Source organism: Plectrocnemia conspersa, unplaced genomic scaffold (assembly GCF_051122295.1).
Source record: "Plectrocnemia conspersa isolate PC_06_02 unplaced genomic scaffold, ASM5112229v1 ptg000005l, whole genome shotgun sequence".
NCBI lineage: Eukaryota > Metazoa > Arthropoda > Insecta > Trichoptera > Polycentropodidae > Plectrocnemia > Plectrocnemia conspersa.
Genome location: NW_028277169.1, coordinates 11,091,705 through 11,117,448, shown reverse-complemented (window position 1 = coordinate 11,117,448; position 25,744 = coordinate 11,091,705). Strand labels below are relative to the sequence as shown.

General features: G+C 29.7%; 1 protein-coding gene across 5 annotated transcripts in view; it reads right to left on the bottom strand.

Annotated features, from left to right (window-relative positions):
* LOC148234833 (homeotic protein antennapedia-like) overlaps nt 1–25,744 on the bottom strand; it is a 340,898-nt gene that overhangs the window by 10,007 nt on the left and 305,147 nt on the right. For all 5 annotated transcript variants that reach the window (XM_088186081.1, XM_088186080.1, XM_088186083.1 and 2 more), the window contains one exon: nt 20,306–21,311. In XM_088186081.1, the coding sequence (XP_088042207.1) occupies nt 20,306–21,074 (769 nt within the window). In that variant the 5' untranslated portion in view covers nt 21,075–21,311. The remainder of the gene's footprint in view (nt 1–20,305; nt 21,312–25,744) is intronic.

The following is a 25,744-nucleotide window of genomic DNA, read 5'->3' as shown; positions in this document are numbered from 1 at the left end:
GCCAGGAGCGCTTAATGCTTAACTGAGTCAATTCAATGCAATACTCTGAACAATTGTTTATTAAAAAATGATTTCATCCCCTTATGAAATATTGTAACATGAAATTGATTTATGTGAATTAATGATTTGACTAGATTTTCTTGATTTTGACTAGAACTGGTATAGTTCACTTTATTTAAATGAACGGTTTGATTTAAAACCGCTGCTATAAACAACATAACAATGACCGTATATAAAATGTTAAAGTACACAACACAAGTTCGTACACATTATTCATATAAAACTTGTTCCGTAGATTTACAAACTAAAGATTGACTTTCGATTTCATTTAATTTTAAGTATTTTTTTATTAACCACACTAACCGAATATTTTAATATGGTCAAAAAAAATTGAATTGAATATATTTATATAAAAAATAGTGTGGTTTACATTACGCATATTACGTAATAAGTAATATGTAAATGTGGTTAAAGTCGCATTAAATTGAATGGTTAATTGATTAGCTATTTGAGGCTGTTTGTAATCGTTTTAGAAGAGTAGTTTTAGAACCATTGATCGAATCCATAACGCATATACGAGCGCACACAGTCATAACAAAGACATCAAAGCGAGTCTCGTGGAAACGACGTGGACTTATTGCCAGGCATTGTATCCGACACGGCCGGGGAACAATAACTAACAAATGGGATTGTACTCCCAGTACAACTGCATTAGGGAAAGGGCATTAATTTAACGGGGCGCACCCACGGATTGAGACTTTTCCACACACCGACAAAAAACTTTAAAAAATCGACCCAAACCTATTGTTTGACGGGGTAGGACACGATTTTCATAATGCGTCGCATTTTTTCCTGGCCGGTTTCACATATGTAGATATAATGTGCACCCTTGAAGGGATGACAAAAAATAAATTTACAAACTCGAGGCATAATAGAGACAGTTCAATTCATTCCGCAGTGGGAATCCGATGTTTTATTGATCCGTATGAAATTTAAGATGAAAAAATGCGATGGAACGAGTAGCGTTGAAAAAAATGATTAAAAATGTCTTTGTTGTATCAACATCCATTATGTTTATAATACACACAGTTTCATGTGTTTATAAGACGTTTATATTGATGAGCTTTTATAGTAACGTAAACGTCAACAAATGACCGGATCGTTAAATTAATGATGTTTCGGTCGTATTTTCGAGATTGACATAATTTATGTCTTTATTATACAAACAGTATTATATCAATGTAATACAACTAAATAATATTTTGCTGCACATTTAAATTTAATTTAATAATATTTTTTATATAAAACTTTTTTATTGAAACTCAATCAAAAAAACTGGAATCGCATTTTAATGTAGCCTAAATAAAATTAACAATTTTATATTTTCAACATATGTATGATATTTACAGTTATGAAAATACTTTTCACTCGCATGATTCTATTTCATGTTAGAATATTATTGCAATCATATTCGTTCTGAATATCGTTAATGTAAAATGCTCAATCTGCAAATCTTTACTAAATTAAAAATACTTAATAGCTTAGAAATAATTTTGTTCGTATTACTTAAGAGCGAAACTTTGTATACATTTTTTTATCTTTTAGTGAAGTATTGATAAAATTTTAGATAAGACCTTTTTATTAATATACAAATTCAACATCAATAAACAAGATGAATAATACCATAGCTCATTTTATATTGTGTTTTTATTATATGCTGTAGACTGTAGAGAAAGTTTATGTAAATGTATTTTAAAATTTAGTAGATTTAAGATTATTTATTTTAAATAATATTTTTTCTAGTTAATTAAAATAATAATCGTTAAAATAAAATATATATTAAGCAAATAAAAACAACCTATTCATAATATACAACATATATATAAAACGCTTAATCTAAATATTTAGTCAAAATAAAAAATAATTGTATTCGTATTATTTAGGAATAAAACTTTGTAATCAAATTAAAGTTTTTGTCGTTTACAAACAATATAAGTAATTTCTATGTCTGTTTTATATTTTTTTATTATTTTATTTTGTAGGAAAAATACATTTTTTTATTAATAATTTTTAAGTTAATTAAAATCAGGATTGTTAAAATAATTGGTTTGCTTATTTTTGTGATACCATAAGATAAAATTAAAATTGATTGCTTAATTTTTTTAAATACATATTAGTAATATCTCAACCATAAACAATATTTCTATATCATAAAATATTAGTAATTATCCTAAATTTAACATTAGTTTTAATATGACTTATTTGTTAAATCTTATTTTTTTCTGTTGCTCAAATGGTTTTACTCAAAAATAGATTTACGATATCTATAAATCACAGAAGTAACAAACATAGGTCTAATCTAGTATTTTTTGTCAAAAAAAATCATGGTCTTTGAACTAATTTTAAATTTTTGATTCACCTGCACTTGTCACATGCGGGATCACCAGATGCTCGTGGGTAATAAATAACCCATTATTTGCGTAAAATTAAATTATAACAACGAATGTATGTTATTTCATTATTAAAATCAATACAAAATATAAAACGAGTGCTTGTAAATACCGTTTTAATTTATTTGAAGCTTATTTAAAATAAAATTTGCTTTTTACAAAAGTAATTGCCATTTCATAATAATATTTAATCTATTATAAACCTAAATATTATTTACGTATTTGTAATTTATACAAAATAAATGTTTTACATACAATAAATTTTATTTGTAATTTTTGCATTATTTTATCATTGTTATTTAGTATAGTAGATTATTTTTTTCATTCCTGGGCTTAATTCCGATATCTACACTTGCGAAATGCAATCGGTATTTTAAAAAGTGAGTTACTAAAAGTAAAGCAAATGTGTATTTATTCTAAAAGTTACTTGTACATGTCATTGGTTTTTTTATGAGGAATTTCTGTATATTCTATAGAATATGTATAAAATTATATTGTGCAAAATAAATTATTTTTAGAATTTTTTCGTTATTCCACACGAAAAGGTCTAGACTGGTATCTGTTCATCATCAAAAAGTGGCGGTCGGACTACGCCGCCTAGTTTAGATTAGAATCCGAAACGTCTGAGGCTGATTGGACAATGTCAGTCCTTCCCAACTCAAGCTTGATGAGGGTATGATCCCAAAGTTCCCCCCAAACCGAACCTCCAAAACAACCAACGTCCTGACCCTCAAACGCCGCCATGTGCACAGGAAACCATTTTTTGCCGAAAAATATTTTTTACATAGGTACTACATACTTTGAGTCGATGCGGGTCAACAAAAAAATACACATACACATTATTTTTTCTGATATCATTACGCAGATTCATCGATTTAAATATATACAATAGAAATGGTTCATATTTTTTTATAACGCTTTCTTGAAATAATAAATATTTTTGGCATTCGAGCTAAAAGGCAAAAGTTCTAGGCCCGAGAGCTTCAAACTCCCAACTTTCTTTCATCATCGTAAAACAATTCAATATGCAACTGAAAAGTGTTATTTTATCTCGCCGACTCCCGAGAAAAAGGGGGGGATCAAACTTTTTCTTCGTTTCGGACAAGTTTAAAATTTTCCTAAAACTTTTCCTGAAACTTCCCCTCTGCGAGGAGAAAAATGCTGGGCAAAAAATCACCCGTAACATATTGAAATATTTTCCTGGAAATTTTCATCTGGGCCAAGTCATTAATTCCGGAGTCGGATGCTGCGTGATTTCCACCGTGTGAATAATGATAGATTACACACACACGCATCTACCGTTCTTTTTTCAATAGACGAGACGCTCTAGCAATTTCGGACGTGTTCCTCTATAATTTCCACGGGGCAATTGTAAACCCATTTTCAGCCACTTTAATCTCAAAATAACGCTGATGACGTGCACGCCGCGTGAAAAAAACCGTTAATGATTTTTAAATTAGTGAACCGTGAATCGAAAAAAACTGCGTGATGCCACAAAAAAAAATAAAACACGTGTGTGCATGTATGATTATAAAAAAATAACGGTGTGTGTATTTTACCTCTTATATGAGTTAAATATATACAAGATCTATTTATTGTTTAATTTTGATTTTTATGGTATAATTAGTATTTATGTAAAAAAATAAACAAATATAATCCAAGCACGTGAACATGAATTTAAACATAAGGGATGAGGTAATACTTTTCCAATCCCTTCACTTTTATAAATGGTTTCAAAGATGTAATATTTATTCCGAATCTATCCGTTTTCCATATTTTAACTAAATTTTTGCCGAAATCTTAGGTCACGCACATCGCTCGATCGAAAATCCTCATCTCTCTCTCAAAGGACGAGGAGTAGAGAAGAAGGGCCTCTCTCTAAGCCGACCCGCGTGAAACAAGAAGACGAAAATAAAACTGGGATCAAAAAAAGATGAATGATTTATGAGGCGTTTATATTCTCATTATATCTCTTAAACCGAGCGACGGCGGTGTGCGCGCAGAGTTGCTCGGCAACATGCCGGCAAATATCGGGGAGAGTCGGGTGCGATCGTACACAGTAAAAAATATAGTTCACGTAGAATATAAGAAGGATGTTTGTGCGAGATGTGTATGAAAAAATATTTACTAATATGTAAACGCGGCACGTTTTTCGATGGGGGAGAATTTGGGGTTGACTCTTGGGGTTGATGGTTGAGTCAGATTGTAAAAAACAAAAATAAAATGCCATATGTAGTATGAGAAATGGTAAAAATTTTAATTACATAGTAGTTTATATTATTAACAATGCTAAAAAAGCTTTTTGGGTTAAGCATTTTTTTAGCATATTTTATACAAGTATTTTTTATTTCAGTGTTTATTATTAAATATACATTTAAACATAATAACCTAATTTAAACATAGCATAGCATATACAGAAAAAGTCACCAGGCTACTGTGCAAAATCTAGAGAGGCAAATGATCTGGTGTTGCTTCTTATATTTCGATGTGGAAGGTACCTATGTATAATATGTATATTATCATGTTTTTTATTATATATATATATTGTCAAAACAATCGCTTTAAATAATATTTATTTAAAAATCAATTATATTTTCATTGCTAATAATATTTAAATGTTTTTAATTTAATTACAATAGCGTAAAAAATGCATTAATTTAAGATACGGGTAAATGATTATTGTTTTTAAGTGATATACTAGAGCAGTTGTCTCTAAATTATTTTGATAACGTTTTTCTAAATTATACATACTGCTAAAAAATGCATTAAATGAACCAATTGAAACAAAAACTAGATTGTTTAAGATTGAGTAAGAGTGTTCCTTTCTGGTAAGAATAAAATAAATTATATATGGTGCACTATGTTCTCCATTAAAGTGGCGAAAGATACAGTAAAAAAATTTAGGCAACTGTGTAAAATCCAAAGAAGTAAATGTTATGGAGGTGCTTCTTATATTCCGAATGGGAGGTATCCACTTCATCAACAGTGAAAGCGGTCAATTAAAAAACTGTCCTTGATTTGTTTTTATTCCTTTGATAAAAAAAAACACGTAGGCGCAAATTTATACTGCAGCTTAATAAATGTTTCAGCTTCATGTCATCAAGCAAAAAATATGTAGTAAAGATGAGATTAAAAAATTAAATTAAAATTATACTTTATTAAAATATTTAAAAATGTATTAAAAAACCATGGAATAGCTCTGGAATAGTCTTACGAAACCTATAGAATATATTTGGGCCATAATTAACGAAAAACGAGGTAATAAAAACATACAGAAGACACCACGAATTCTTTAAATTGTTTTGGCATTATTAAAGGCTAAAAAGGATGCAACGATATGATACTGTTTTATGTAATTACTGTTTATTAGTAGTAATAAAGGATTTAAAAATATATTTTTACCAAACAATTTAATATGACCGAATTTTACTCTTTTATCATTCATTTAAATTTATAAGTTTTTAATTTTTTAACCTAATAAATATTAAAAAATATATTATATCTTTATTTATATATAAAATATGACAATTTTAAAGTACATATACATATATTTATAATATCATGACAGTTTATTCTGTAAAATAAACGTAATAAAGTTAATTCAAGCTAAACGATAATATTTATGTATAATTTAATACCTTAAAAATCTGACCGTTAGCTATTTATCGTTTGTATTATATATCGTAAATAATCAATTAGATTTCGTTTCCACTGATATTAAAACATTTATGATAGGTTAAAAAATGATCACACATCAAATAAATCAATCTACGTTCACGCCAAAAAAATAATAAATAAATAAACAAAAATCCGTACTCTCCCCATCGGTAAAGTTAAGCCCAAAGCATGACGTGATTTTGAGTAGGGTCCGCGTGGAATTGTTTTATAATTTACCTTTACGGTTTTCGAATTAAAATTACTCGTACACCGGTACGAAGGTTAACGTATAGGTATAATAGGGCCGAGACGCCTAAAGGTAAAGTCTGCTTTTTCGGAGACCAGCTGAGCCCCTGAAGAACGAAAAGGACGACAGTCCTTCTTTGGGCTTTTGCCTCAGCCCAGATTACCTGTGGCCTGACATTGATTGGCATTAGCAACATCAGATTTCCCCGGGCCGATTTCATTCCTAGCAATTACCAACCGGAGCAAAAACCGCTTTCAAATTAGATCTAGATATATATTTTCATAAAATTTAATTTAACATAAAAAAAATAAGGGCGTGCTCGTCACAAAAAGGACGAAAAGGCAGCGTAATTACTATTGGAAAGTTTCGTTTAAAAAAATCGACCCAGATTATTTTTTTGGATAATTATCTTTTGGCGATAATTGCGTGTGTATTATTATTAAAAAATCATGTAAGATATTTTTTGTATCGAAAGGGCCGCAGATAATCGCTCGGGCGAAAATCGTGTTGAGAAAATCTCGCTCGTGATTTACAGAAAAATCACGATATAATAACTTCATCGATACGAAATTGGCCTTCGGGAAATTAATAACAAAAAAATGCTCATATAAAACAAAGACTAATAGCTACGAGGCATCGTAATTGGATCTAAGCATCTAAATGCATGTTAAAGAAGATTACATTATTATGTATTGGTATATTGAAAATATTACTATTTTTAAATATAAAATGCTTATATTCTAACTGCTTTTGTAAACAGTTTTATTTCAATTTAAAAGTCTACATAAAGCTCGAAAAGGTGAGTTCAACGCAATCTATGTGTCGCGCCACAAACTTTTATAAGAATTATTTACGTCAAAGGCAGTGGCGTGGAATCGTGAGATATAAACAATTTATTTATTAATATATAATAAATATTATCACAAATATATTTAATTTACTCTAAAATTATTATAAATACTATATTATTTTTAAAATATACTTAAATATTTTTTTATAGATTTTTTTTATTATATTTAAAATTCATAAGTATAACTTAGATTCCTAAACTTAGCTTTCAATAAATTGTTTAAGTACTATGTATCATTATTTATCATAAACAATCAAGAAAAGACAATCAATTTTTTTGATTTCGTCAAAATAAACGCCGAAATTTTAAAAGCAAAACACTAAAATAAAATTATCAGAGATATTTTAAATCAGTGTGTGATTCTTTGCGTGAATTGGGCTTTATTGACTTTTTGGAAAAAAAAATATATAATGTGTTTATAAACCCTTTATTAAAAAATCGATTTTTTAATGTAATTGAATGTTCAAAAAATATATTAAATTTGAGTTACTTTTAAATATGTCATTTAACATTTAAAACATAAATCACTATGATATCTTTTTTTATATACAAATGATTTTATTCAATAGGACATATACTACATATTTGTTGATTTCAACCCTTTTCGTATTCATGAGCATACGTATGCATAATTAAATTCAGAAATTATATAATCAAGTTTCCATAACGAGCCGCAACTTTCCACGGCACACCCCCTTAGGAAAGGTCGGCAGGACACGTATACGGGGTGTGGGTGAACCCCCACGAGCACACATTGAATACGCCCTTCGTAAGGGGTTCGTTCCATACGAAGGGGGAAACGAAAGCAACAGGAAGCGGACTGATGCGTTTCCATTTTTAACTTTTAACCCACACGCTGGGCCGCAAGTTCAGCGAAAATTCACACAAACACGTACGAGGTGATCTATTATCTTAAAATAATAATAAAACTACGAGACGCCACTGCACGTAGTAATTTTGTATGCAATTTAGCGAGATGACTTTCTTCTTATGAATTAATATCGTTGAACATCGAAGAGGTGTTATTATTGCATTTTTTCTTATATTCACATTAAAATTCACACTTAACATAATATAATTATTGAAAAAATTCAGCGCTGCCAAGATGAAAAGGATGTGCAATTATATCATTAAAAAATCAATCTATACTGGATATAATTGCATGTGTGATGCATTGTAATTATGAATTACATGATTTTTAGTATTATTTATTATCTTTCGATCATGTACAAGGAAAAATATTGTCAGGGAATGTCAAAAATATTTTATGCATGCTTAGCTACTTTTAAATAATAAAATAAATTAGTTATTATTAATTATCAAAAATGATATGGCGTTATAAATATGCAATAAAAATAATATATGATCAGTTTCAGATTCGTAAAAATACATAAATATATCTGTATAAAAATCTGTAGAAATCTATTTACCTTAACGCCTATATTTAATCAACAATTATGAAGATACGAGTCCAGAGAGCAATTTTGTAATTCACTTATAGTTAATCATGTATTTTTTTAAGTTCATCTCTGAAAATGGATGGCTATTCATTTTAAATGAACGCCATAAACGTTCACCAAGTAGCTTTTGAATATCAACGGTAGCTGCTCCTTTCGCATTAAGAAATGGATCATCAAATAATTTTGCACTTAGCGTAATGAGAAGTATCAAGTCCAGAAAATATTTCTGAAGATTTTGTTTTATTTTATAGTGATATAGCATTAAAGAGTCTGAGTAGTATTTTTATAGCACAATAAAAACATATTTTTCTTTCATTTTTAATCTCTAAAACTAAGAGTTCATATTGATTGAAATATCTTTAAATTGATTTCGAGTTGTTTAATAATATTTTTCAATCAGTCCCAATAGCCTTGCATTAATCTTTATACTTTAAATTCACGCTATAAATTAAAAAAGTTGACATTGAATATCAACAAAAGTTTTTACTTTCGCACAGAAAAAATGGATTATTAAATATTTTTCTGGTTGGCGTAATAAAGATTACTGGGTCCAGATAATATTTCTGATAAATTTATTTTAGTTTATAACGATAAAACATTTAAATTATACTTAGAAAGCGTCTGAATTTTTTATGGAACAATAAAAATTAATCTTGCTTAAAATTTGTATTTTAAAAACTAGGGGTCATTTAATTGATTTTAGGCTTTCATAATAATTTTTAAATTAGTTCACCAGTGATAATCCTTTCTTCCTGCTTTAAGCTTACGCCATGAATTAAAACTAGTTAGTGTTGAATATATACAAAAGTTTCTTCTTACGCACAGAATTTCGAACTTGACAAAATAGTGAATACGAGGTCCAGAAAATATTTCTAAAACATGTTATTTTGTTATTGACTTTGACTGTGCCTGCTTTTTTTGTGATACTCGATGCGCCTAATTTTTCGGTAATCGTTCCATTAAAAATGGTTCTTTTTTATTAATTTTATATTAACTCTTTGAATAAGTTTATAATTAGCAACGAATGATTCTTTATAAATAAGATATTCTCTATGAACTGAAATGACTATTTATTAGTTATTTTATTTCAAATATCATATGTACGACCTAGCTTGATTTTTATTAATCATCATAATATCATCCGCGAGATTTGGAAAATCTAAGAAAATCTAATCTGTTGATCATAATTAAAATTATATAATAATCACTAATTTTTGAATTTCTATTTTTTTAATCATATTCACTATGCTTTTTTGACACCCAACGCGCGCCAATTTTAGAACATCTAATATTTTAGTAAATTTTTTGCATTTTTCATAAAATTCGTCGATGAAACGCCTTTTTATTTTAAGTAAGTTCATCGCCATAATTGCAAACAGATCCAGAAGAATCACATCTCTGAGCATTGGTTTTAGGCCTTAAGAAACGCCTTGTAAAAAAATCGTATAATAATTATTTTGCATATTTTTTTATTACTAATATTAAATCAAATTGAGACACTTTTAAATGCGCCATTTGCAAATGCGTAATAAACTTAATTTCCATACTAGTTATTACTATATAAATAAAGTGTTACAAAACAAGTAATTTATAAATGCTAGTTTTAACCAGATTAAAGTTAATTTATAATTTTTTTTTAAATATTTGTGTAAAGAATAAAGTAAAAAATTATGTTGATATTGAGTGCACATATTGGTAAACTGCATAAATAAAAAATATTTTTTTAATATGCATTTTTTATGAAATATTATTTTGAGGAAAGCAAAAAAATTTTCAAGGGTAAAATAAAAATATTTTTAATAAATAATATAAATGCCTATTAATTGAAAATAATAATTTTTGCATTACTGATTATTTTTTCATTGCGAAAATTAATTGCTTAATTTTTACCCAAGCTAATATTTTCAGCTTGGGATATAATTTACATTATTTTGAGGCAAACTAAAAATTTTATTAAGGGTAAAATAAAAATATTTTTATTAAATAATATAAACGCATATTAATATTAAATATTTTTTTTGCCCTAAAAATAAATAAATAAAAGTGAGAACCAATTAATAGATACCCAGGTAAATGGCTTTGGCCAGGAACTGGAAAAAAAAAATATTAGACACTGTGTATAAATATAAATTCTTGGACTAGTGATTATTTTTACATTGCTCAAATCAATTGCTTAAATTGCTTTAAAACTATTTAAATAGCAACAACATATTAAACTTAACAAATATACAAATCAAATTACACAAAGCAAAACATCTAATCACTTAACAAACTAATTTAGTTTAATATTCATTTTCACTATCAAATTATATTAATTATAATTGTAAATAATTATTATTAATAGACTTTAAAAAAATGTTTTTATTAACAAATATGGTGAAGAAGGAAAGAGGAAACCACAATATTTAATTCGTTTCAACAGAAAATATATTTGATTCACCATTTCTTAGTATACAAGGAAAAATAAATTTATATATGTATGTACGTATAATATAAAGTATATCGTAAATACTTGAGAATGTGCAAAAAGTTGTAATTTTAAAATACAAATATATTATGATTAGATACAAATTACTTTATTTCTCTTATTAGATTAATCTATGTATTTAATACAAATTTATTAATAAAATATTGAAATAAAATTCATTTGAGGCGTATTTTCTTAATATATCTTTATTCCAGAGGTCACCGGACGTCGAGTCGCGAGCCGAGGGAGAGTTTCTCTTAACTTTGTGTGCAGCAGCACAAAAGGCGAACTGCATCCGCATTATCCGGAAGTGATCGAGTTCCCCTGACAATGGCAGCTTTTCCCGCCTGACCGGAAACGTGCGCTTGGAAACTCGGTACCTGAAATATGTACCCTTTCCGGAAATACCTCTCCCAGGGGTCGGCGAAAATAATAGAATCGAAGCGATAATACATTCCGCCGACTAACTTACGTGCTGCTACTGCTTCTCTACTATGGCCGTATACGATTGAACGGTTCAAAGTCGAATAAAGGGATTTTAGTGGGTATCAAACAGAATCAAATTTACGGTAAAGTATCTCAAATAGTTCAACTTCAATGTGAATATCAAATAACTAGCATTTAACCAGCTTAAAAAAAGCGAAATTTGATATTGAACACTGAATTTCTTCAAAATGTCATATTAATTATTTATTCAATGTTTCAAAAAACGCTAAATTAAATTTCTCCTCGTGAAAAGTTGATATAAAAAGATAAGTAAATAAATAGTTATTAATAATATTATTATTTAATGGGCATTTAAGAGTAGCCTAGTCGCCAAAATTTAAATGTAAAGACGCTAGAATATAAAATTTTATGTCTTATACAAAAGTATCTAATAATTTTCTTGAATATTAAAATCACAAAGATTAAATATTGACGATATAAAAAATAGTGCTCTATTTAAGAATGATTTATTTATTTATTGTTTGAAAAAAAAAATTAAAAATAAAAATAAAGTTACATGAGTAGTCTAACAATGCATTAAAAGATTATTTTACATTGTATTAAATTAGGAAGTACGAGGGTTACGGAAACTCTTCAACAGTATATAAGAAATGTATTAGATTTTTTCATCCCCCAATCTGATAATTTAAAACGCATAGTTTACAATTCGCCCCTTTGATTGCTTTCTTCGGATTATGTAATAGTATGATCAAGATCTCCGCCCAGAAGACTGATTGCCCCAACTGATGAAAAAGCGTTTTCACTTATCTCGAATAACAAAAGGCGTAACGTCACTGTGCAAAATTCTCCAACCTAAATACCTCCACTCAATAAGAAGGCATTGTGTCGCGTCGGGTGGCGGTGACTGGGGTAGTTATCTACATAGGGGTGAGATTTCTTTCTTGCCTCTTTCTTTTCTCACACAAACCGTTTTCAATTCTTCGTTTCGGCGCGATAAGTATCGCACAATGCCGGGCGAGACCTTATACGTACACGGCGGAGGAAGAAAATGGGTTTTAGTTTTTCGCTGATTGAGCCGTCATTCGCCATATTTTTATTCCACTGCCAAGACGGAAGATATTTGGAAAGAGATTTAAGGTAACCATTTTTTATCCGACATTGTGTTGCCGGGGAGCTGCGCCTAATGGCGTCTCACTCTCGCGATTGTACCGTAAGGTGGAACCACTCAAGGCGGTACCTCTTGTCTGCTCGCGTCTGCAATGAGTAATGATCGCTGATGACTTTCAGGGATAGCCAATCCGGGATTGGATGAGAAATATTAATAACACCCCTAAAGCTAAGCTAGTTTAAACTCTTATTTGATTTGATTATGAAATTTATTTGAGAAACTAAGGTTAATTTTGGATAATATGCTTACATATGTATCATTCTCGTGAATTTATAAAGATTATTAGTATTAGAAAACATCCTATCTAGAGAAGTACAAGTAATTTTTATGCAACTCTCGTTTGATGTACGATGTATATTGCGGATTAATGAAGAACTGGCCCAGATAAAAATAGAAGCAAAGACCTCAGTTACAAAAACGCATTTATCTTAAAAAGTACTTAAGTATATGGTTCGCTCAGATATCTGTTTTCCTGGAGAAACTTCAGCCAACTTATTTGTGATTATGGTAATAAGTTCAGAGCCCAAAACATATGATAAACTACTACTAAAACTCATCGTTTTGTTATGATAATGCAACATGTTTCAAAAGTGTTAACAGTAAAAAAAATGAAGCCATATATTGTCACTTATAATCTTGATCAAAAAAATATGAGTAAAATGTTATCATATATCTTTAATGATCGATGAAATATGAAAACAATGCCAAGAACTGTTCTTTATGAAATGGTTACTAAAATATTGGATTATTCGGACTATGCGCGCGTTGGGTGTCGAAAAAAAATAGACGCGATAATAAAATCGTTCCAAGACTCACTAAATAAAATTAAAACCATAATGGTTATGTTACAAAATAAATAAAATATTGTTCTAAAATATTACTAAATAAGTAAAATATAATCACAGAAAAAACTATATCTGCTGGTCCAAAAGTTTTTAAAAATGTTAAAAATAGTGTTTTTTATAGATAAAAATTCAAAATCCAAAAATTCTGATTTCTCGAGAAATTTGCTGATTTGTCAAAAATTTTCATTGAGCCTTTTTTTTGGTAAAAATTAAATTTGTATGAATATTTTTAAATGTGTTACAATTGATGTATTTTTACGACTGCATAAGAATAGATGGGTTTGTTCCAAATGTTTGAAAATATGCATGCTCTCTTGAAAGTATTTGAATCACAAAATTTTTTTTTGCGATTTTCTTATCTACTCTAATAAACATTTTCTTTGCTTTGGTAATCTAATAAATACATTAATAATCAGATAAGAAATAAATCGACAGAATGCAAAAATGTTTGGGGGCTTTCCACAGAGTAACGCCATAAAATTTGCCTGTCGATGAACTTAAATCTCGTTCTTATAATAATACAAAATGGTTCTCATTTTTATCTTGTTCGAAATATAAAAAAGTAGCATTAGCTGTTATTGCCATTTTTAACTATAATTCGAGATAAATACTGAAGCCTGAAATTAATCAATTCTGATTCTTTTTAATAAATCATCATCCTTTAACAATCATCCAGTTCTTAATTTAAGATTAATAATATAAAGGTATTTACAATATTATTATTTATTAATAAATTCCCATATTATATATAACATTTGCTTATTTAGCAAAATTTCTCGAGAATTCTTAAGAAAATGAAACATTATTTTTAATTTTTTACACACTTCGTTAAGATAAAAAAAAATGTTTTACGAAGACATAAATATGATTTTTAATAGTAATCTGTAAATGTAAAGAATTAGTATTTTGACATCTACAGATTTTAGAATAAATAATAACAATTTAATTCTGATGTAAATTAAAGGTTAGAAATATTTTAACGAATCGTTAATAAAAAAAATCACTATTTTTTATGTAAAGCGCTCGCTCGTAAATTAAGTGCTAACATGTTTTAGAAATATTATTTATACTTTGTAATCATCATTACACTAAGTGCGAAATTTGTATATTAATCGTAATAATCCATTTCTTCTGTGCGAAAAGAGAAGCTACTGTGGGTATTTAACGCCATCTTGCTTCAGTTTATGGCAATGAAGTTATGAGGGTGGATTGTAGGAGAATGGATCTGTGTTTTTTAAGGTATAAGAAATGAAGTAGAAGACTATATACTATCACTGATGAACTCTTCAAAAAAATAAATAATGGCTTATAATGATCGATTGATTCAACTTCAACCCTAATAATATTTTATGAACTTTGTATTAAACTCTCTGAATAATATAAGTTCAGATTTAAGATTCTCTTAATGATTTATTTTTTTATATACTTAAAAGCAAAAGTATTAACCAATTGACATATTTTACAGCAATATTGAAATTGTATTAACTAATCTTGAACACAAAACTAAATTAAGTGATATGTGAAATTAAAAAATAAATAAGCAACACCCCTGATCGATAGTCATTAAGCTCCCTGGTTAAAATAATCGGTTCAATAATAATCGTTATAACTCAAACCGCTAATCGACCGTTAATTACCTCACAAATGAATTGCATATTAAAAACTAAATGATTAATCCTGTGCAATCTATCACACGTAACAATTTGTTCTAAGCACACGAATATTATAATGAATAATTGAGAATTCCTTTGTGTTATTGTTGAAAAAAATATGCAAATGCATTTTACGTACTATTTGCATAATGAAACGTTGTACACCAAAGACGTATGCAAATTTGTTAAGATAGTAATTAATAGGTGTGGACGAGTGCACATTAAAACGAATATAAAAAGAACTATTTGTAAAAATAATAAGAAGATAATATCTACAACATTTAAATTATAAAATTATATACATCTGATATAATAATATATATTTAAAAACTGCATGATCTTTAAAAATGTGTAGTATTTTAATTAAATATTTTATTTCTAATCGTTCTAATGTTAATCTATATAGATTTTATGAAACATATAATAAATATATAATTTCATAATATACAATAGCTTTTTGAATCCGTTTCGAACAATCTCAAATGATTAATGCACGTAACCGTTGCGATCGTAATCTCCTTGCCAAGATATTTTGCAATTGGCGTTCGTGCTCTTGTAACAACTGAATAAACACTGTTGCTATAACTTTGTGTATTCTCTATTTTTTTTTATCCAGGGGCTCTTAGAACCAGTTATGTGAAAAATATTCCTTTAATGATAAAGGGCGCAGAAAACGTTTAGCAAATAACACGTTTTATATAGAAAATATCCTTCGTATCCCGGGCGACGAGAATGTCAAAACATATTTTTTTCCCTTCTCATCATGTATTATAACGACATCAGAAAGGAGGCTATACGAAATGGTGTAATGATAACTTGCGCGCGATTGATGGTGCACAATTTTTATTTCATGGCATTTTCCCCCGAGGAAAACGGAAAAGACTGTCATTAGGTCATTATCATTAGGTACTATGGGTAAATTAATTGTATGTAATAAATGAAAGTGTTTGTATGTGGACTCAGTTGAACGAGTTATGGATAACATTGTTTAAGTAAGTTAATAAATTAAAATTTACCGTCGTTAAAAAGACATGTAAATATATTAAAATATTTTAATTTATGAATTGTATATTTTTAATATAAATATAAATATTATTTAAAGCATAAATAAATATTATTGCATTTAAAAGTTTATAATTATGCATACTTAAGATATATAAGCCTCAGATTTAAGTGTTATAAATCTCCTAGTGCTTAAGCATAATCGTGTAGCCTTTAATCTTATTTATATGATAATAATATTTTTTTTAATTACATTAAATATATGTTTTAATAAAAACTAGACTAATAATATAATGTAATAGTAAAAAAGAATAAGTTTTTATACCAAAATCTTATTTTAGCTAATAAGTAATGTACATCAATATTATTAATTAATTAAATAATCATAAATTATATTCGTTACCTAATAATAATGAGGTCAAGTTCAAGGCTTTCGGTTTCCAAATCACCTGTTTATGTTTGGAAAACAATAATATGGCCGCAGTTTTCCCATCGAGGGCCGTTTGTTTCCTCCATTCGCCCTCTTCCTCCTCCATTGTGTACACTTGTTGATTCTGGATTTATGGTCGTTGGCCTCTCCGGGTAAGTACGCACGTACCCAGAGATATATTGCCTTAATGGTTTATATGATTACGATCGTACTACCATATTAACTTCGATATGCCACGCACCCAATAAATTATATTTTTAAAAAATTAACGAACAGGACCACTTGTCGCAAAGACTACCGGATTGCTACTGGAAATTTTCTCATAATTAAAACTTTGACGTGACACATGAAAGCGAAATTTACGACCCTCGTCCTTTTATATAAGAAAGCGAAAATAGACAACAGAAGGTGAAACTCATTGTGTATGCACAAAAATTTGCACAATCGCCATTTGTGCGCAAACGTCATTGTTTTGTGTTGTTGAAAAATTTACGACTCGCCTATGTCCTTCTGTCTATTGATGGATGACAATGAAGACTACTGTGCATTGACACCTGAGTACCTAACTTACCCGAGTGCAGGTAGCTATGCAAATAACACACGAAAAGTGAAAGCTTTATGTCTATTCAGATCTCTTTGTAAGAATTACATTATTCTATAAAAATAAAAAAAATGTAAAATTTGGTTCATTGCTAATTATGCTCGTTTTAAATGCGCCATTTTTTTAATAAAAGCAGATCGTGTAAAATGTATATAAAAAAATCTTTTATAGATAAATACGACAATTAGATCGCTATGGCATTAAGATGCAAAATGTTTAAAATAAAAAATACAACTATAATTGCACATATTTTTTAATTGTTTTTATGACATTATTTTCCTTGTAGAAGGTAATTGTGAAATCACTGCATTATTATCCATTCCCTATTAAGCTCATTGTCTAACTGATGTCAATACACAGTAAGAAACTTATCGTCTGAACCATCTGAACCATCTGAACAACAAAAATTGTATTTATTTTTGTTCATAAAAGGCAATCAAATATTGCCCCAATATAAGAATTGAGGTTAAATTTGTGATGTTATCAAAATATAAATATACTCATATTTAATTAAAGTTTATTTATAATATTTTCAACCTTTAAATATCATGTATAAATTACCTAACATAATCCAATTTAACTTTACCTAATTTTAAAGAATAAATGAGCCTGCTAAATTGCTATGCCAGTTATTTGCAAAATAAATTAATAAATATGACAATAATCAAATAATACAGATTTATATCATTGCCGCTATATGGTTTTTATTATAAAAAATGAAAGTTAACTAATAATTGCTATGCTGCAAAAAAACACTTTCGTTAAAATCTTTATTCTCTATTTTTCTTTTAGAAAGCGAGTGAGAAATCACTACATTTTTGTCCACTCCCTATTTAACTGCTATCCATCTGAATAGGGGTCCAGAAAATTTATCGCCCACAATTCACCGCCAGCATTTAATCACTAGCAGTTAACCGCTGCGTCAATTGCTCGCTTATGCGATTTATAGCCTACAAATGATCAGTAGCATATTTTATCGCCAGGCAATACATATAATTAAAATAAGTTTTTTATATATGCGTTAGCCACCCGCGGAGTGAATAAATATAGTTATTGATTACAAGTGGACATTGATACATTTTAACTGACCTTCAAAATATAACTTCACTATAATAGTTGCGAAATGATAGTTTTAAAACTAATTATAGTTTTTAAGCTTTTATTAAAATAATTCGTAGTTTCATAGACATTTTAGAAGAGCATATAATTTAAACCCTTAAAATACGTCTAGATTTAAAAAAAAAAATTTAGACCACATTATCAATCAATCAATGAATAAGCGAGTGTGTATAAAAACATGTTATGCTTCAAGACGGTAAAATATGCTGGCGATCATTTGAAGGCTATTCATTGTTTATGCGATCAATTGAGGCGGCAGTAAACTGATAGCGATTAATTGCTGGTGGTGAATTGCGATGAATTACATTTTCCTAGACTCATCTGAACGACACATTAAATTATTATTGAATATTATACTTAAGGCTACTTAAAAACGCGGCATCTATTGTTTTGTACAAATATTAAAATACGAATATTCAATAAAAGCTTTTTTTATATTTACAATTTTTAAATATCATGTAAAAATTAGACAATCTAATCTAGTTTAGCACTTAGAATGCAATTTAGAATTCACTAAGTCGTGATTAGGGCTTTCAATATAATATTCGAATCATCCAATTTTCAACTACATAAATATTCGTTTTTACTATATTGAATGAAATTTGTAAAAAAAAATACGGTGGTTAGCATAAAAGAACGCATTCCTTCGCTATTTCATTTGAATTAATTGTGCAGGAAAGAAAATTTTAGCGCTATATCTCAGATTTTGTTTGTGGTGGACCGTTAAAATGCCGCTGTTTTTATGCTCGTGTATTGGAAGCAAAAAACCCATTAGATTTTATGATTTTTCACATCATTTATATATATTTTAAAATATTAAAACTGATCATATAAAAACTAGGGTTCTCAATCGAATATATGAAAATTCCATTATTCTAATTATTTCTCGATTTTCAATTATATGAATATTCGTTTATACTATCACGAATTAAATTTAAAAAAAATCTTAGAATGAAACATTTTGTATACTTTAACAACATAAGTAGTTGATTTTTCTCTCAATATACCCGCGTGACTAGTGCCGCTCCAAAATTCATGAAATTTGAAGTGCAAGACAATGAGACGCTTCTTCTTAACAAAAAAAATGTTTCTACACCTTTGAAAAACATTTGTGAATCTAATATTTATCGGCCGTGTCTACTATGACCGAAATACGCAGAATGAGTTAATTTAACTAAACAAAATGTTGAAAAGGCCCACCCTTTATTATCGTATAAATCTCAAAAACAAAAGTGTGTCCTACTAGGCTACTTTAAAACGCGCCACCTATGATTTTGTGAAAATAAAAACATACTTATATTCAATAAGAGCCATTTTCATATTTCCAACTTTTAAATATCGCCATATAGTATTTATTGTAAATAATTCTAATGAACTAATGTTCCAAAAAACACTGTCTTAAAATCTCTAATTTTTTTTATTCTAATATTATCGTCTTAGATAGCTTTGATAAATCAATACATTTTTATCCATTCCCTATTAAGCTCACTATATAACTGCTATTAATATTATACATATTTGTTATCTACCATCTGAACCATCTGAACGACACCTGAAGAAGTTTTGCATTTTTTGTTCATAAAAAAATATCGACTTGAGGATACTTTTAAATGCGCCACTTGATATAAATATACTAATATTTAATAAGATACTATTATTATTTCTTCAATTTTTTTATGATCATGTATTATAACCTATTCCAGTTTAGCTCTCAAAAAGCGATTGAGAAATCACTATGTTGTGATTTATTTCTTTTTAAGCTCATTATGTTACTCCTATGTTACGTTAATAAAAAGCAGTTTTATATTGTCATATCAAATCTATCATCTTAAGATCTTATGTAAACACCAGTTAAAATATTGTGCTACCTATATATATATAGATAAGATATAGAATGGATATTAGCTTACCAAATTGGCTTCTCATCCAAGGGTAGAGCGGGCTCGGTAAAGAAGCCGCAGCAGCTGGAGGTGCGGGTGCTTGGTGTAAAGGTGCTTGGTGCAAGGGCATCTGGGTCTGCTGCTGTGGGCTGAGTTCTTCTACTCCGCCGTACATCATGTGCTGCTGATGCTGCATTTGGTGTGGCGGTACTCCTCCCATGTGGTGCGCGACTTGTCCTTGGTGTCCCTGGTGGCCAGGGTGGCCTTGGTGTCCGGGGTGACCTTGATGCGCTTGGTGTCCGGGGTGTCCTTGGTGTGCCATGTGATGGTTTCCCATCGACGCCTGCTGACTCTGGTCCAAGGGCGGACTTCCAGATAGGACACCCCCATGCGCCGCCGCCGCCGCTTGCAATTTGCAACTGGCATAAACGACGGGCGCTTGGTGGCCATTGGGTGGTCCGTAAGCGTCGGCCTTTTGACCCATGTGCCCCATCTGACTAGGACTGTCGGGTCTGTAGCCTCCGTTCTGGTCCATTTGTTGGTTATAATAAGGCGCGTTCCTAATATCCATGCGGTCGTAGGGTGGAAATCGAGGATAGGGCACTCCTTGGGTGGGTTGAGCTGGTGGTCCGTAGTGGTGGGGTGCAGCTGGACGAAGAGCTGCTGGGTCGCAACCACCCTCGGGTATATCCCCAGCAGCCTGCGCAACCCCGCCATACTGTTGAGGGTGGTCGTGTCTCATGTCCGACATGTAAGAGTTGGCAAAGTATGACATACTATCGCAATTGTTCGCACTCATGTTGGTTGATTGATTATCACTAATCGAATTGATTCCTACTAGTATTTAAAAAGATTTACAAAATATGCGCACTATTCAGGCAAGTGTTTTGCCATCAAAACCACAGACACGAGAATCTTTACAGATCACAAAACGGGGACGAACACGATTATACTCTCTTATTATTATATGTATAAAACTTAGATCACTTATCACAAGAAGCTCTTCACTGCAGCGTATCCGATTGTATGTGAATTCCTGAAACGATAAAGGAAAATAACATTAATACAAAGTCCTTCATAAATTTAGACCTAACTTAATTATATTTATAATACAAAAATCATACAATATGCTTCGTCCCGAGGGACATGTTGGCACGAGGATGTCCATGACACTGGAGGGAATTTCCACGAGAGCAGAAATATTACAAACCGCCATTTATTCATACAACCTGACTAAACTTTACCGGGAATTTTTAGACAAAATTTCGCTTCTATCCCGTTTTATCGCCGAGGATACGTTAGAGATTGAGAGGGATGGGATGTGAGAGCACTCTGCAATTAGAAGCACGTGGTCCGTCATATTGAGAGTTCAGGATTTTCCTACAAATGTGACAGTTGATGGAGCGTGAGCGACAGCGTCAACGGAACCAACATTGTACGTTAGTTAATAAAAATTGATGATGTTTCACATCTGAAACGAAATATTTTAAAAACAAAGATTTTAAGAATGCTTTGTGAACATATAAATAAGAGTTCAAAAGATTTTGGCTAATCTAAATTGATTTCTTAAAATGTGTATTATGACCTGCGAATATTAAAATAATACATCTGCAATACTCTCAAGTCTAGTATACAGAATTATGTATTAATCTTATATATTAGATGCATGTTTAAAGTTGTGCACTACTCATTTTCGAGTCTGAAAATATGCGCACGGTTTCGCGGTCGGATTGCACAGCAAAAAATAAACAAAAATTCCTTTCCAGTCGGGAAAGGTCGATTCCTCTTTAAACAGAAGGCCATCCTGTCTCCACAAAAGCTCAAGCTTCATTAGCAACAGTTAATGAACGTCTGGCAGAGTCTCAGTCAACACATGACGTTCGTACTTCTTCAGTAACATATGCATCTATATCGATAAAAAATCGATCCACTGAATTAAATTATTTTTTACATTACAGCCAAGATGTGCGCGAATGAGAAAACGTTGACGATTTCTGCCATACATCATCATGCAAATGAGAAAAATTTATTATACACACATGACTGGCGAACATTAAAGGCACCGCTCGCTACCTACATTAGTCAATCTGCCGCGCGCGGTAGCTAAAGAACAATATTAATATTATTTTACTTTTTTTGCGCGCGTTGGGGTGTTTTTAATATGGGAATGCACGCCATAAGCCAAGCTTTACCGTAATTAATTTTCATGTAATTTTAATGAAAAGCGTCCGACGTTTATTTGACATTTTTCAGCTTTTCGCGAGCGAGCGTGAAATATTCGCCTGATGTTTTATAACGAGTGCGGCTCGCGAATGACGAAATGGGTAATATTTAACAATTTAACAAAAAACACGTTTAAAGGAATTGCAGAAGTATAATGAAATGATGAGATTAGCGGATTTAAGCTAAATGGAATAAATCCCAAAAATCTAATTAATCTATTAAAAGAAAAGCAAAAGACCGCTTCCGAAACTAACATATTTGGCGACCCGAAAGTTTTCACCGGAGTGTGTTTGGGTCACCACCGTGGGGGTTTTAGGGGTTACCCCACTCGACAAAGTGGGTAACGATGTAACCGCCGTTATCATGTCACCGCTGGGACGCCAACTTTTTAATTTAATCAACCAACTTTAACAACGCGGACGCATTTTTAGCATTACGAAAGGATTTTTCTTTCCGCGAATATTCGCTGCTCTAATTCATCTAGGCGACACAGAAAATGCATCTGATGTAGTTGACGAGTGGAAATTGTGAGATAATAATGAAAATATGCATAATTACCATTTAATATGTATGTAATTAAAAGAAACATTAACATAATGGAATAAATTATTCTTGACATTTTGTATTGAAGATCTCGAATCAAATAGATACGTTTCTGCAAACGGAATTATAACTTCATAAAAAGTTTATTGCGTATTTATAGCTTATCTTTTATTTCATAAGGATTGAGTTATGTACTGTTTTCAAGTTTCGCACATATTTATTTTAAAGCAAATTTTATTCCAACTCCATCTTGCTTAAGCATTTTCTCTAAAATTGAAAAGTTCGTGAGAATGTTGTCGTCCTCTACTCTCTTCTTCCAGATTCGAACCTTAGCTGAGAAATCTATATCCATAATTGTGACTTAAAACGAACTTAAATGGATAGATTTATCTGCAAGGTAAAAACGTTCCGAGAGTTGCCATCAAACTTGAGATTGAAATGCACTTCATATTATGCATACTTTTTTATTTTATTTTTTAAAACTATGTTTCAGAGAACTGCTTTTAACAAAATAACATTTACTTTACTATTGATACCCTAAGATATTTACTATATTTGGGTGCAGAGAAACTTTGTTAAAGTATGTTTAAGTTTGTTCAAGTATGTTTAAGAAAACAACCCATTTAATCTTGAAATAGCCCTTTGAATACATTTCATAGTTATAAAATTATTTTCAATCAAGAAATTCCGCTCCTTTTTAATGTACGAATATATTTAATTTGCTGTATTTTCAACACTCGTTTGGAATACATGAAACTATATAAATAAAAACCGACATTTATCATTACCATCATATTCTGATTTTAATTATTTCAAGCATATGTTATAAATATATCAATTCTTTGAGCAGTGAGTTGATTTAAAAAAAAATGTTAATCAAGAGTTGGTTCATAATACGTATTTTTTATAATTATTTCTATTTTTATTTATTTATTATTATTATATATTGGATTAATAACAAATTTTATTCTTGAGAAAGGAGGCAATGCAGCGCCGGTGCAGTTAACGGGGGCGTGCGTTAGTAAAAATAATGTTAATCTTTTGAGTAGTCACTACTCCCTACTCAGTAGTGAGTTAATTTATACACATTTGTTAATTTGTTAGTATATTATTTTATATTGCATTTGTAATTTATAATAAGTGATTCTCAAAGTTTTATTGTTTTGATTTATTTTACTAGATTTTTGTATTAGTATGTTTTAATAATTTATTTTAACACTTTTCTATTATTTAATTTATTTTACAAATGTATTATACATTATTCGGTATTTTTGGATTTTTTTTATAGAAATACGGAGGCTTTTAATATTTTTCATTAATTTAATATTTAATATTTTTTGTTATAAACATTTTTTTTATATTTTGATATATTTTTGTTATATTTTGTTAAACAGTATAAGATTGACCACCATACATGTACGGCGATACTTCTTAAAGGGTTGATCTGCAAGAGACATATGCTATTTTACGTAAGATGTAATTTGTTTTATATAGTGTAGAGCATGGTTTCCCAACCTATGTAATAAAAAAGCTTGAAAATATGTGCTAAGTATTCAACATTGATGTGTATAAATTCTGGAAGGAAAAGTTTCATATGTCGGTGTTTTTTTTTTTTAACTTAAAAATTTGATCGAATTTAAGCAATATTTTTTTTGATAATTAATCACACGATTAGTGCTTGTTATGTGAATTTTATTTATATGATTTCACTTTTACTGAACTTTTTTGGAGCCACGAATGCCACTTTTTACACGATTAATTCACGCAAATTCACTTGTACGTGATTTTTCAATCTTGGGATCCAATCTGTCAAATTTACAAAAGGTTATGGCGGATAATTTTTCACGCGTTTTTATTCTACGTGTTAATTCCTGAAACTAATTTATTGCATTAAAACAAGATTGGGTGTATACTTTTGGAAATGTAAATGAATTAAATAAAATTTGCATAAAAATTAATCGATTTTCTTGTACATTAATTTAGTCTGATTGCTTACAATACAGATTTTTTTACATTTTGACAAAAAAAAATATTACAGAATTTACATATTATTCAAAAACTACCCATGGATCTTCGGTTAAAAACAGTCAATTTGAAGAAAGAAAGGTCAATTAATAATCCAAAAACTGTGATTTCTTCAAAATCGAATATTAAAGAACAAGTGTCATCTATGAACAGACCAAAACGGAAGTACGATGAAAATTATTTAAATTTTGGATTTACGTATATTAACAATTCAGATGATCCTGTTGCAATGTGTGTTCTGTGTCAAAAAATACTAGCAAACAGTTCTTTGGCTCCAGCTAAACTTCGCAGGCACTTCGAAACGACCCACTCTGATTACAAAGAAAAAGACTTTAAGAGACAAGTGTCTGATATCATTTTTTTTAAATTTAAGAACACAAAATCTTCAGAGTCATTAGGAGTTTTATTTATTTGTATTTTTATGTTTATTAAATAAATTATATTTCTTTAATAACATTTTTTGTTTTTATTTATACTATTATGAATTACCCAACCTAAAAAATAAGCTGTGTTCCGCCAAAATTTTCGAATTAGCCAAGTGTTCCGTCGCTGAAATAGTTTGGGAAACCCTGGTGTAGAGCATAGTTTCTTAACCATTTACATCCACGGACCACCAAAAAAATCAAAAATGTTTTGCGGACCATCAACATTGGAATAAAATAATAAATATTTATATAA